The 13481-nt window shown below is 40.3% G+C and overlaps 1 protein-coding gene across 8 annotated transcripts in view; it reads left to right on the top strand.

The window, feature by feature from the left end:
- Positions 1 to 11383, top strand: part of LOC309692902 (uncharacterized protein) — a 28297-nt gene extending 16914 nt beyond the window's left edge. For 6 of the 8 annotated variants that reach the window (XM_082511775.1, XM_082511776.1, XM_082511773.1 and 3 more), the window contains 7 exons: positions 2659 to 2698; positions 3314 to 3779; positions 4468 to 4636; positions 5582 to 6076; positions 6649 to 6716; positions 9793 to 9836; positions 10754 to 11383. In XM_082511775.1, the coding sequence (XP_082367901.1) occupies positions 5770 to 6076; positions 6649 to 6716; positions 9793 to 9836; positions 10754 to 10859 (525 nt within the window). In that variant the 5' untranslated portion in view covers positions 2659 to 2698; positions 3314 to 3779; positions 4468 to 4636; positions 5582 to 5769 and the 3' untranslated portion in view covers positions 10860 to 11383. Of the gene's footprint in view, positions 1 to 1898; positions 2421 to 2658; positions 2699 to 3313; positions 3780 to 4467; positions 4637 to 5581; positions 6077 to 6648; positions 6717 to 9792; positions 9837 to 10753 lie in introns of those variants that run through there. The other 2 variants (XM_082511769.1, XM_082511774.1) reach the window with 2 other exon arrangements.
- Positions 11384 to 13481: the final 2098 nt, after the last annotated feature.

Genomic DNA, 13481 nt, shown 5'->3' with positions numbered 1-13481 from the left:
TTTTCCATGTTTGTCTCCAGATATGTTAACGTGCTCAGCGGTCATCCTTTCAGAGTTGTGCCTCATTGCTGCAGCCAGGATGTTTCGAGATGTGCCATTTTTAATTTTAAGGTGAATCTTCTCCATTTCGAGAAGCATCACACTTTTCACAGTTTGGTGTGGTCTATAACTTCTATTTAAACACCAAAAACAGAAATCTGCTGGCAAACTGGGGGTCAGTGACTGATCAGCAGGCCTCTGTGACTGGAGCCATAGCTATCAATTTTCCTGTGATTGCCAGCAACCTTCAGCAACTCATTTCTCCCTCATGACTCAGTAGTTTGTCGTTGATCAGTCCCTAGGCCTGAATAAGGTCGTCTGACTCAACCCGTATTCACTCGATCCTACATTGTCATCTTGATTGTCACATAAGCAAAATGTAGATAAGTTAATGTGTATTTGCAATTTATGCAAAAACACAATATAGCTGCCATTAAGCGCTTTTATAGTGACTTCAGCAAAGTTTAGGTATTTGCTATGAGTTAAAGTAACATCCAAAGAAATGTCAGGAACCTTCTTTCTGTATTTTATCCTGATGTTCTGTAAATGAAGCACTCAGCTAGCCACACGATGGAAAAGCAAACATGATCCTTCAGATCAGGGCACCTTCTTTAAATTATTTTTTATTTGTTTGGATCATTGACATACTGAGAACTCTCCACAAACTCTGACCCAAATGTGTAACCATCGCGATTTGGCTGATATTGCTCAGATCTTTAGGTTCAGCTTTTTTTCTTCCTCAGCACATAAACATAAGAAGTGACTTCTCACTTCCTTGCTAATGTTTCCCAACCCCCTGACAGGTATCACTGGAATGAGTCAATCAATGTTATTGATTTCACCTGCCAGTGATTTTAAACTGTGGCTGATAGCTGTGTACTGGCCACAAGGGAAGAAATCAGTAGCCATAGAAAAACAGAAGTCAAAGTGCTGTCATCAGGCTCACAAGAAGCATATTTATGATTATTTCTTTACCACATCATTGGTTAACATTTGCTGGCCCACAGTGAAACAGGCTGCACTAACCAGTCAAGTCTCCCCTGTGACTTATTAAATAAAGTTACTATTCAGCTTTCAAACTTCACTGTGAAAATGACGCCTGTGTTGTCTGGGTACAAAAATTAAGGTTTCTTTCATCTGGTCAGGTTAGAGTAAACCTAGAGTAAACCTTCAACACACAGTTTCAAAAAAACAACGTGTAGTAGAAACTAATGTGGACTATCCTTTAGTCATGTTTATGTAACTGTCATGAATCACTTATGTGGACTGTGTGGGTGGCCGTTGTGTTAACTGGACCTCTGCATGACTGACAGCTCAGCAGCACACGCTTGAACAGTCAAGAGTCAGTGTGTGTGTGTGTGTGTGTGTTGGCTTTCACAGGTTTTTGACAGACTGCTGAGTCTATTCCTGGATGATTAATACACCTGGAGAGAGAAATACACACACACACACACACACACACACACACACACACACACATACAAACGTAAAAAAAAATGGCCATATGGCCGTGTGTGTCAGGTATTGAGAAAAAAGATTTGTGTGTGTGCACATGTGTCAGTGTGTGTAGTTGTTGCTGAACTCTCTCATGTTGAACCTGATGTGAATTGACACATGAAAATACCCACAATCCCCCAGGACAGGTCTCTGAGCTCTGTACTGAGCCGATTACCCACTGCTGACACACACACACACACACACACACACACACACACACACACACACACACACACACACAGACAGAGAGATTTTACCACCTCCTTTCTGAAGAAATAAGAATGTTTTCTTGTTGGTCTGTCTGGTGAAAACAACAAACTGACAGTGTGGTCAGTGGAGGCCATGCCAGCAGGAGTGCGCACCCTAACACAAATACTTGTCTTTGAGAACGCAATCACACAATGAAGCACACAAAAGAAAAAAACATTATAAAAGTCGGAATCAATTGATCTGCTGTCATGCAAGTCTCTAAGCAGCCAACACGTTCTCACTCCCAACTCGTCAAACATGTGACGCATGGTCAGGTCCCCTCTGCTGCACATATGGACGCGCAGGGTACCCCTCTGGCGTCGGGAATTGACGTGAAGGGTCCTCCAATTGAAGAGATTTTGTCGGTATATTTAGACATTTTCCAAATCACATTGTAACGACCTATACTGAACACAATAAATTATATAATGCAGGCAACTATCTGAGAGAAAAGTACTGCAGATAAAACTAATTACAGGCTGTTATTTGTGTATCGGTTCTTGCATTGACGGAGTGAGCGATGTATGCTGGGTAATGGCACAGCTAGCGATTGGGTGAATTTATTGCACCGGTTTTATAAACTGTTCTACAATCCTTTTGATATTTGGAAATCTGTCGATCATTCTGCTACAGCTGTAAGATATCTTCTCCAACTCCTCTGAGTACATGCAGTCATTTTACCGTCTGCTTTGGCTAATCACGCTCTTACGTATTAAATTAAATTAAATGCCTAATAAAAAAGCTGTTCTTTTTTATTAGGCAAAAACATTTTCGGCAAAAAAACATTATGCAAAAGCATTTTCGGTGCTGTTAAGGAATTCACAGCGACTCACTTGTTTATTTTTGAGAAAGTTTATTTTTTTATCATATCAGATGAGCGGCAGTGACGTCAACGTACTCGATCGTACCACAGGTAAGTGCAAATCTGAATCTGTAGATTTTTTAAAATTATTTTTCTTATTTAAAACCAAAAAGAAAAACCCGAAACAGTGAGCTCACAAAGCTGCTTTTAGCAGTTCCATGGGTTAAGATTAGCAATTTCGTGGAACAGCGAATGACTTAACATTTAATAGCATATATGTTACCACACCACATGTGTTAGCTAAATTCATTTCTGTTAGCCAATCAAGTTAAGCTTATCATATATCATCATCCAGGGTACAGTGATAGAGAAGTGTGTGCTGACGTTTGCTGTTGTTGCCACTTTGTAAAGTTTGAGGGTTCTAATAAGGGTCAGTGTTGCCAGATTGGGTTGATGCTGAAATTGAAGATAGACGTTATCTATCAATCTAGCTCTCTCTTTATGGCTCTCTCTCTCATTCTGGCTCTCTCTCTCTCTCTCTCTCTCGATTTTAAACTTAATAACAGCATTACATAATCATTAAATAGCAGACCGATCATCTATGCTGCAAATGAAATACAAATGGACACTAAACAGGGTTTATCTAAATCGTTACAATAGGGTTTAATGTATATATTTATTTATAAGGTGCTTCTGAATTCTGAATACTTTTTTTTTTCTAAACAGGTTCTTCATCAATCAGCCTATTATTGATTGATTCCTTCCTACATCTGCTTTTTGAAAAACTCCTAAAGGCACTTTTAAGAGCCACGTCAGTCTGTTTGTATCTGTTCTTACTGCTGTCCTTATTGGTCTGTCTCTCTGTTTCTATCCGCATTTCTGTCTCTTTAACTCTTCAGCTTTTTTCTTGTTGTCAGTGTGCTGGTTAACCTATAATTTGCCTTTTGTCTGTCTGCTGCCTTTTCTGTCTGTAATTATTCTTTGTTTCAACATGACACGCCCCAAATTCAGGCCCTGTACATTTTGCCAGACTCCCAATCAGGCAAGCAGAAGAACCTGCTATGTCTGCTTCGGAAGTCTGTCCAGCAAAAAGAAGCTAAAAGAAAAAGTAGAATCATTGGATAGCCAGTGGGCAGAAGTTGTCTTGAAAAACAGAAATGTTTGCCGGATAATTGATTCTGCCCGTATTGCAGTAAGTAAAAAATTTTTTGTTTCATATATTATCATTAAGTTGTTATAAGATGTTGCTGGCACATTAACACAGCTCATCATATGTGCTTTTGAGAACATGCAACAATATTTTATCTACATTTTGCTAAAGACAAACAATTACTTTACTGTAATACATCAGTGGTGGCTGTATGTATTCATATCAGTATGAATGTGTAAATGGCCTGTATTTGTATAGCGCTTTACTTAGTCCCTAAGGAACCCAAAGCACTTTACACTACATTCAGTCATCCACTCATTCACACACTGGTGATGGCAGCTACATTGTAGCCACAGCCACCCTGGGGCGCACTGACAGAGGCGAGGCTGCCAGACACTGGCGCCACCGGGCCCTCTGACCACCACCAGTAGGCAACGGGTGAAGTGTCTTGCCCAAGGACACAACGACCGAGACTGTCCAAGCCGGGGCTCGAACCGGCAACCTTCCGATTACAAAACGAACTGCCAACTCTTGAGCCACGATCGCTGTGTGTGAATGCTTAAATGGAAACTTCTAAGAAGCTGGTGTGAATATGGGTTAATATTGCATGTTGTATAAAGCACTTTTAGTGCTCCACGAGAAAACGCTATATAAGAGTCATTTCGTTTACCATTTAACAACAGGCTGTGTTTGACTAATTTGTGCCAACTATTTTTTTTATTAATTTCAGGTGCAGAAACTTGAGTCTATAGGCTACAAGCCCATTTTATTCATTGGCAAAAAAGACAAGAATTCACATAAGTGGGTAGCAGATGTTATTACCCATTTGGACCCCACTTCTACTACAAGAAATTTCCTGGAGAAGATGCAGAGGGCTTATGAATTTATACTGTCTAAGGGTAAGAGTGAAGTCTGTTGTATACTTTCAGTCCAGTTAATTAATGCTAATTTATATAGCAACTTTTCACAACAAGTCGTCTCAACTTGCTTTCACAATCAGAATACTTCATTAATCTTTAAGCAAATTGTGTAAGTATATTTTAAGGTCATTAAATAACCATTGAAGGATATGTTATCAAAGGCTTCGTTCACACTGCAGGTCTTAATGCTCAATTCAGATTTTTTTGTCTGCTCGTTCACACTACAAATAAAATGTGACAGCAAACGCGCTCTAGTGTGAACGCCCAAAGCGGCCGCATGCGCAAAAGAAGACGTCACACACATTGCGCTCTGTTTAGACCCAGACCAAACAGTATTTTTTGACTGATGGCCCTTATTATAAAGACTTGTTTGAGACTTTATGTTTCCCAATTTTGCTTTAAGTTATTTTGTTATTTACATATGGCCTAATAATGATCCTTATTGCTGTTTTAGAGAGGAGCGGTGCTTCAAAGGGTAGTTTCAGACTTCTGTCAGAATCTGCAAATAAAATGTTCACGTTTCTCCAACGTTGTCTTCCCAACAGTTTAGCTGGATGGCCAGGAAGCGTTCATGATGTCTTCTGTGGTGCTTCTCTGGCGCTGATAATTGGCGTCTGTCTTGTGTCAGTGACGTGGAAGATCGATTTAATGTGAAAGGACCGTTCAAACAGCAGTCGCTTTCTAAAATATCAGCTATGTATCGGATTCAGTAACACATACGAACGTGACCCAAATTGGATTTGAAAATATCGGATTTGTGCCGTTCACACTGTCAGACCATGATCAGATATGGGTCGCAGAGGGTCAAAAAAATCGGATTTGCTGCGCTTTCGCCTGCAGTGTGAACGTAGCCAAAGTGTAGTTCCTGCTAAATATAAGGCCTTTTTTGAAAAATATTTTTATGAAAGTAAATATGTTTTATAGGAACCTCCACACCAGTGCACCCCAATACCCCCACAGAACAGCAGCTTGTGCAGTCCAAGAATGCCACCAAGGAGCATTGAGCCGACAAACAGACCCACATCAAAGAACACGCAGAGATCCCCAGTGAAGAACAGGCAGAGACCCTGATCAACAAGCAAGCAGAGAGCCTCGCCAAGGAGCAGCCTGAGATGACCACCCAGGAACATCAATCTTCTAGGCTCCTCGAGGAGCACCCAAAGAGCCTGTCAGACGAGCAGACAGAGACTGTTTTTGTTCTCAATCTTGTTCCTTTATCTCCTTCTTCTGTTCCATGCTCCCAGTCTTTCCAAAAAAAGAAGAGAGACAGAAGCACCTCACAAACAACCTCTCCCACCTCTCCACCACCTTTTAAACCCGCAGACCAGCCATCTCTGCAGTCTCTTCATCCACCTGCTAGCCACGCGATCTCCCAGTCCTTAAGTGAGGGTGGCCAACATGAAAATAAGAAGAGAAAGAGTAAGTATTGCTTTGCATGTTATGTCTTGAGATTTTTAAGTTTCTTACCCAAAAATGATACATATGTTGTCCTAGAGAACTAACAAACCATTGCAAAGTATTATTCACTAGTTATTTAGCTGCATTTTGGTGTACACTATAAAAAGACTATAATTAAATATGGTCAATCCCTTACTTTAGTTAAGAGGACTTTGTAATTCAACTTGATTGGATTGAGAAAACTAAAACGCACTTTTAGAGAACATTTTAGTTTCTCTCAACAAATAGTGTATGCATTTATATAAACAAGGTCTGGTGGCACTCAATTGCAAAATGAAGGGTGAATTTTTTTGTTAATTTGTTGGTCCTAAGTGAAACTAAGTTTTTACACAGAATTGATTCACAATTTATGGTATGTACTTTAAAAAAAAAACTCAACTGAGGTGGGTTCACTTTTTGACCCCAGAGGACAAATGGAGTATGGCAATCAGGAGGATATTACAGATTTTCACTTGTTGAGTGAAAACTCATATTTGATTTCTTGTGTATACAGAGTCTTATGTTTTTTTTAAATGTAATTTTTCATTTCTTAGGCTGTCGAAGATGTAGTAGGCAGAAGGTGTTCCAGTTTGAAGAAGTCACTGAGAGCAGGATAAATGAGGTAATACTTAAAATGTTTTAATTTGCTTTTCAGTAGACTTTTTACAGTAAGCCTATCTCAAATTGTTTTCATCCATGCACTACAGCCATGAACTGTGCTACATGGGTAAATTCAAATGTACTTTTGAGATTAGTGAAGAGAAATGATTAATGGAATTACATTAAAAGATTGTATTGTATTTCATGTGTTTGTTCTTAAACAATTCTGCAAAATTAATCACAGACATTGAATACTGCTACATCTTGCTACAAAAACCTACATGGCTAACATACAAATGACTGTATATGAGGAAGGATCATATTTTTTTCTGTGTAAGCCTATATCCTCAGTTGTTCTTGTTGAATCAGGATCATAGAAAGCACAATTTATAGATCCTGATATATGCTGACCAGCCCTGTCTCACTATAAATAGTAGATAATCTATTTAGTATTTAGTATTTAGTATTTATTTATTTATTGTCATTGTCAAGAACAATGAAATTGCGTTTGGGGCTTCCATACAACCCAAAAAAAAGAAGAAAATAATAAATACCCCTTAAAACCCAAGTGTACATATTTAACCCAGTGTGACTCCAATGCAATAAGACAATCCTTAGCAATAATGTTCGTAGAAATTCAGACAAAGACCTGAGAAACATGACAAAATACAACAATGCAACCCATTCAATATTATTGTACTGTGAGATATGATATCAGATATGATAGTTATCTATTTAAGAAAGAGGGGAGGGGGGGGCAGGAGGGGGAAGAGAATAAAGATATGATGCACCAATGCAGACCAGTTCATTGCTATTAAGAAGTTGGATATGGTTATTGTCCGTGAGAGGGGGGCAGAGAGTTCAGGAGCCTCACAGCCTGTGGATACAGGCTGTTGGCCAGTCTGGATGTTCTGGCCTGTATAGACCTGTACCTTCTCCCTGAGGGCAGCAGATGGAAAAGGTGGCGCGCAGGGTGATGTTGGTCCCGCAGGATACTGTGCACCCTCCTCAGACAGCGAGTGGGGAAGATATTACTGATCTCTGGCAGACTTGTTCCAATAATTCTGCCAGCTTCTTTCACCACCCGCTGGAGTGCTTGCTGATCGGCCTTGGTGCAGCTGGGGAACCACACTAGAAATCCATACGTCAGAACGCTGCTGATGGCACAGTTGTAGAAGTTCAACATCAGAGATCTGGGAATGTGTGCGCTCCGCAGTCTCCTCAGGTAGTAGAGGCGCTGTTGGGCCTTCCGTACAACTGAGGTGATATGGTTGCCCCAGGACAGGTCCTCGGTCACAGTTACCCCCAAGAATTTAAAACTGCTCACCCTCTCCACCGCCTCACTGCCAATGAAGAGAGGCAGATGGTTGTTATGACCCCTCTTCCGGAAATCTACAATGATCTCCTTGGTCTTTTTGGTGTTTAAGACCAAGTTATTGTCGTGGCACCATGACTCTAGTTGTTGCACCTCTGTCCTATAGTTTGTCTCATCATTGTTGGATATAAGTCCGAGCACTGTAGTGTCATCTGCAAACTTAACAATGAGATTGGACGCGCAGGAGGAAATACAGTCATGGGTGAAGAGAGTGTATAGCAGAGGGCTCAGAACACACCCCTGAGGGGCACCGGTGTTGACCACAAGGGTGGAAGAGGTGTTCTTACCCACTCTGACACTCTGTCTACGGTTAGTGAGGAAGTCCACAATCCAGTTGCACAGAGAAGAGTTAAGTCCCAGTTGGTGGAGTTTGGGACGGAGTTTGTATGGCCGGATGGTATTAAAAGCCGAGCTGTAGTCTACAAAGAGGAGCCGTGCATAGGTGTTCCTGTGTTCCAAGTGCTTCAGTAATGTGTGCAGCACTGTGGCGATCGCATCCTCGGTTGACCGGTTCTCCCTGTATGCAAACTGGTGCGAGTCCAGGGATGGTGGAAAAGCAGCTCTGATGTGTTTAATGACCAGTCTCTCCAGGCATTTGGCGGGAATGGGGGTGAGTGCCACAGGTCTGAAATCGTTCAGACATGTGACATTTGACTGTTTTGGGATGGGAACGATGGTTGCTGCTTTGAAACAGGATGGTACCAGTGAACAGGACAACGAGGTGTTATATATAGAGGTGAAGACGTCCGCCAGGTCCGCAGCACAGTCTTTTAGCACCCGGCCCAGCACTCCATCTGGCCCGGCCGCCTTCCTGGTGTTAATGCTCCGGAACACACGCCTCAGCTCATGAGTGCTCAGGACCGGAGCAGGGTCGGTTGAGGGGAGAGGGGACAGGACAGGGTCGGTGTTCTCCCTGTCAAAACGGGCATAAAAGAGATTTAGATCCTCAGCCAGAGTAGAACTGTCGGCTGAGGGTGATGGTGTTCTTCTTTTGTAGTCCGTGATAGCCCTGATGCCCTCCCAGACCTGCCTTGGGTTTGTGTTGTTCTCAAACCTGGCCTCGATACGCCTCCTGTGCTGCTGCTTGGCAGTCTTGATGCCTCTTCTCAGGTTGGCCCTGGCAGCACTGTATGCCTCCTGGTCCCCGGATTTGAAAGCGTTGTTCCTTGTTCGAATAAGTTGTTGAACTCCGTGTGTCATCCAGGGTGGATTATTAGGGAACACACGGAATCGTTTCCAAGTTGTTACATTGTCCACACAGAAACAGATGTAGTCCAAGACAGTGGAGGTGTAACTGTCCAATGCGACACGATTGTCAGTGTCCTGCATGTGTAGTTTGAAGTGTTTAAATGGACACAATTCAAACAATTCATAATGGGATGATATTGATTATGTCAGTGTATGATGTATCAAGTACGTCAAACTTTCCGAAGAAAAGAACATAGCCAGAGTCAAAAACAGATAGACGCAGTTAACTAAACCTGTGATCAAAATAATTTTTTGTGAATGCCACAATTGGATACATGCTTTTCAAAATCCTATTATTATTTTTTTTATAAACAGAAATGCCTTACATACACATACCTACACATCTATCAAAGTGTGTTTACATGGGTCTGTGTGTGTCTCAGGTGTGCACACTGGATTACACACAAGCTTTATGAAGACACCTATCCATTAACCATGTTATTTAACGATTGCCTCTCTGATTCCTTCTGTCTAGGGGAACACAGAAGTAAAAGTGCGTTGGTTGCCTTGCTCTGTTTGGTAAGAAGCTCTTGATATTTCATTCTCTGAGAATGTTCTGTTTCCATCTATTACCTTTTTGGAGCACAAATGAAAATGGAAAACCAGGTGTTTTGTCACGTCTTACTTCTCGCTTTTTTTCTTATCCTATCTCAATTATTTAATCAATTAAGGATTATTGCAAAGTTTGTTGCCATCTTTGTCGAATCATAAAATAACAAATTTAATAAGAAATATATTTGAAACTGTTCAGAAAACACACGTAGTGTCTCACTTAGATGCAAAAGTACTGGGAATAATTCCAGCTGGACTGTGCTGGGGCCATAAGAGCACTCACATTAATTGTAAGAAATATATAAAAGCTATCAGGATTTTGACAAAGTGGAGAGAATTTGTCCATGTCTTACACAGATTTATGTGTGCCAAAGGATAAATTGCCTAAGCAGTGGAGGGAGTATTCAGATTCTGAACTTTCCAAAGAAGTACTAATATCACACTGTGAAAGCTTTCAGTTGTTTTGCATACTGTATTTCTAGCATTACAATTGTGTGACAGCAATGAATCTCTACAAATTAAAGAGTAAACAACAGCCTTTATAATAATCCAAAAGAAACTAATTATCACATTTGAACAATTTTTATTTTCACTTCACAGAAAGGATATTATGAACTGTTCAACTGAAAAACAATAACTAAGTCTTTCATATGTGTCGAGTGTAACTGTACAGTAGTGTTTTGTTTGTAATCCATCTAAATTACAAATAGTGTAGCAGAAGTTGAAAATATCCATAAAAATGACAATTTGCATTTTGGTACAGTACTTAAGGAAATGTCTTTATCATGTTCCACCTCTGGTGTTAAACATAAAAAGCACGAAGTAATCCCCAACACGATATTAATGTTTTTGGTGTTGTTTCTTTCAATAATTATATTTTCCAGTGGGAAAATCTGGGATGACACGTGGGAGCCAGCCAGTGAATTTCAACACCACTTTGCCATGCCAGATGTGCCACCTCCTTCAGCCACTGAGGAAGTCTTTTTATGATGTTGTGATGTTTGTTTTTCTATGTTACAAACAAGTAAGATATAATGTCTGAAAACTGAAGTTGTGTACTGTCTACAAGGAACACTTTCAGAAATATGTGGAACCAAAGGTCCATACATCCAGATGTCACATTGATCTTCTCTGTTCACAGACTGGATATGTTCATTTTCAGCAGTTTGATTGTTTAGAAATGTTAGACAAATATTTATACTTGTTAAAATGCATTGTGTTACGTAAAAAAAGACTTTATATTATGTTGTTAACTACAATAGTAGTTCTGTGTTCTTAACTTGAATGTTTTTGTACAGCATTTATATTTGCTACATTCTTTAAAAAGTGAGTGTAGGCTGTTATAATTGTTACGGTGAATATGACCCACAGCTAGCAACTCAATCCATAAAACCCATCAGTCTGTTTCCCTTTGTTTCTCATATGAAGTTGTTATTGTAAACAGGTGTTCTGTTTAGTTTAAAGTATGAAGGCTGGTGAAATTGTACTGAGTACTGTCAATGAAAAGTAAAATAAAAAATCAAAGGTCTATTGAGATATGAGAACTTGTAGTACTGTTTGATGTTGAGACTGAAAGTTTCCATTACTAGTAGTATCAACTTTCATAATTTTCTTAGATGCTCAACATTGACTTGGCCTTGATCCACCTACACTGTTATATAACTTCATTCTCTATGCAAATATTATTTTTTCTGCTTTGCACATATAATGTATACATAGAACACAGAAAATGTCAAATTGCACTACCAGTAATCATTTCAAGTGTGATGTCCCCACAAATAATAAGCATGTTAGATTATGTACACATATTTTCAAATTAAAATCAACATTGAATGTGGCTTTGTCCCATTACCACTGACAACATTCTTTTGAGTATTTTAACTACATTGATTATTAGAGGTTTAAGTCAACCCTCTGAGCTCTAACAGCACTTAACCCTGTATATTGGGACTATGTCGTTTTTGGCTTTAGAATATTACTAACAAATATTGGCCGTCATAGGAGAAAGAGAATTAAGCTGTTTCTGTAGAGAGATACGACCTGAACTACTATTTAGGGTTAGGGGCCAGTACAATAGCAAAACTGCTTAAAGAGATTGGAGCCAGAGGACAGGTGCTGCTGCAGGTTATAAGAAAATTAGCTAACACTGCTGAGTGGGCCAATCACTGGCTGTGGTTAAAGAGGGCTGAGATCACTTGGGCAGTCAGCTATCCGCAACACACATGCCCAGAATTGATCAAACTGTGGTGGAGCTACCTAAGCAGGGGGCATCAAAAGGGTAGAAAACATAACACTATAATTTGTACTGTGATAGACCTGAAGCCTTGTTGACTGATACAGCTGTTTCAGGGCTCCTGGGGCTGTGCAGTTAACCTCATGGTAGTGAAACATAAGGCAGGAATGAAAAAACGTTTTGCTTCTACCCTCAGCTCTTTTTCCTGTTTGTGGGAGGCAGTGGAGATGTAGAGGGTACAGCCCGATCTGGGCGCGGAGGTATGGGATGCCAGATCACATGCCCCAGTTCCGGCTCTCCTCTCTCCTATGTTATCTCTTTTCTCTTTCACCTTTTCTATCTCTTTAAGAAGTGAGGCTCTTTAAGCACTAAAGACCTAAATAGTACTTATCGTTTTGCAGTGAAGTGATAGAAGAAAATAAATTGTAGAAAACTAAATAGGAAAAAGTAGAAGAGAAATAGCAATTTCACATCAACCAGTGACACACCCCGGGGCCTGATCAACCCTGGCAGGGCCTCCATTTATGAGGGTGTCTACTGGTAAGGGCCAAAACACCCAATGAATCCAAGGCCCACTACTGATGATGTGTCACAATATTTTTATATTATAATCTGGATTTGGTCTTTAATCCCTAAACCTAACCAAGAACTTTAAAAGAAACTAAAAAATGGCAAATATCTTTTGATAAAAGACCAAAAGACACTGTGAAGTTGATGCACACAACGATTTGTCCTCCTGATGAAGTTTCAGGACTGCCTTTCTCCATAGTGGCCATCCATCTATTCCTTTTGTGGAATAAATGTATGTGCTGTATGTGTCACAAATACCTAAATTTGATCTGGTGTGGGCTATAGTATTGAAAGGGTTGCATAATAAGAAATTGTTTTTGTTTGTGAAATAGATTTCACAAATTACTTACATGATTGGCAGTCATTGATAGGTTTGTAGCTTGAACCCATCCGCTGGAACGTTGAAGACAATATAATTACACTGCAAAGCAAGACACAAGTAGGCAAAGTTCTTCATGTTACTCGTGCACGGGAGAGACCGGACAGAGTGCCGTTCCTTCACTTGACCCCAGTTGCTCTCGTCCGTTCTCCCGTACCACTGCCCTTTTATTGAGGTTACATGAATATGCATAGGTTCATTAACATATGACGTCTACACACAAAGAGTACCTTGCCTGTGTGTGTGTGTGTGTGTGTGTGTGTGTGTGTGTGTGTGTGTGTGTGGACTGCTGATCAAAGGGTCAAACATCCTTGGTCAGGAAGAGGGTAGCCTCCCCCTCACCCTAGATGGTTCATCCTAGATAACACAGTAAGGAAGTCCAGCAGTTCATTTATACACAAAAGCACTTAGACTAGAACAGATGTAGCTA

Source organism: Aulonocara stuartgranti (genome assembly GCF_965226115.1).
Source record: "Aulonocara stuartgranti genome assembly, chromosome: 17".
NCBI lineage: Eukaryota > Metazoa > Chordata > Actinopteri > Cichliformes > Cichlidae > Aulonocara > Aulonocara stuartgranti.
The sequence above is the reverse complement of the archived record's forward strand: the minus strand, read 5'-3'. Positions and strand labels throughout refer to the sequence as shown.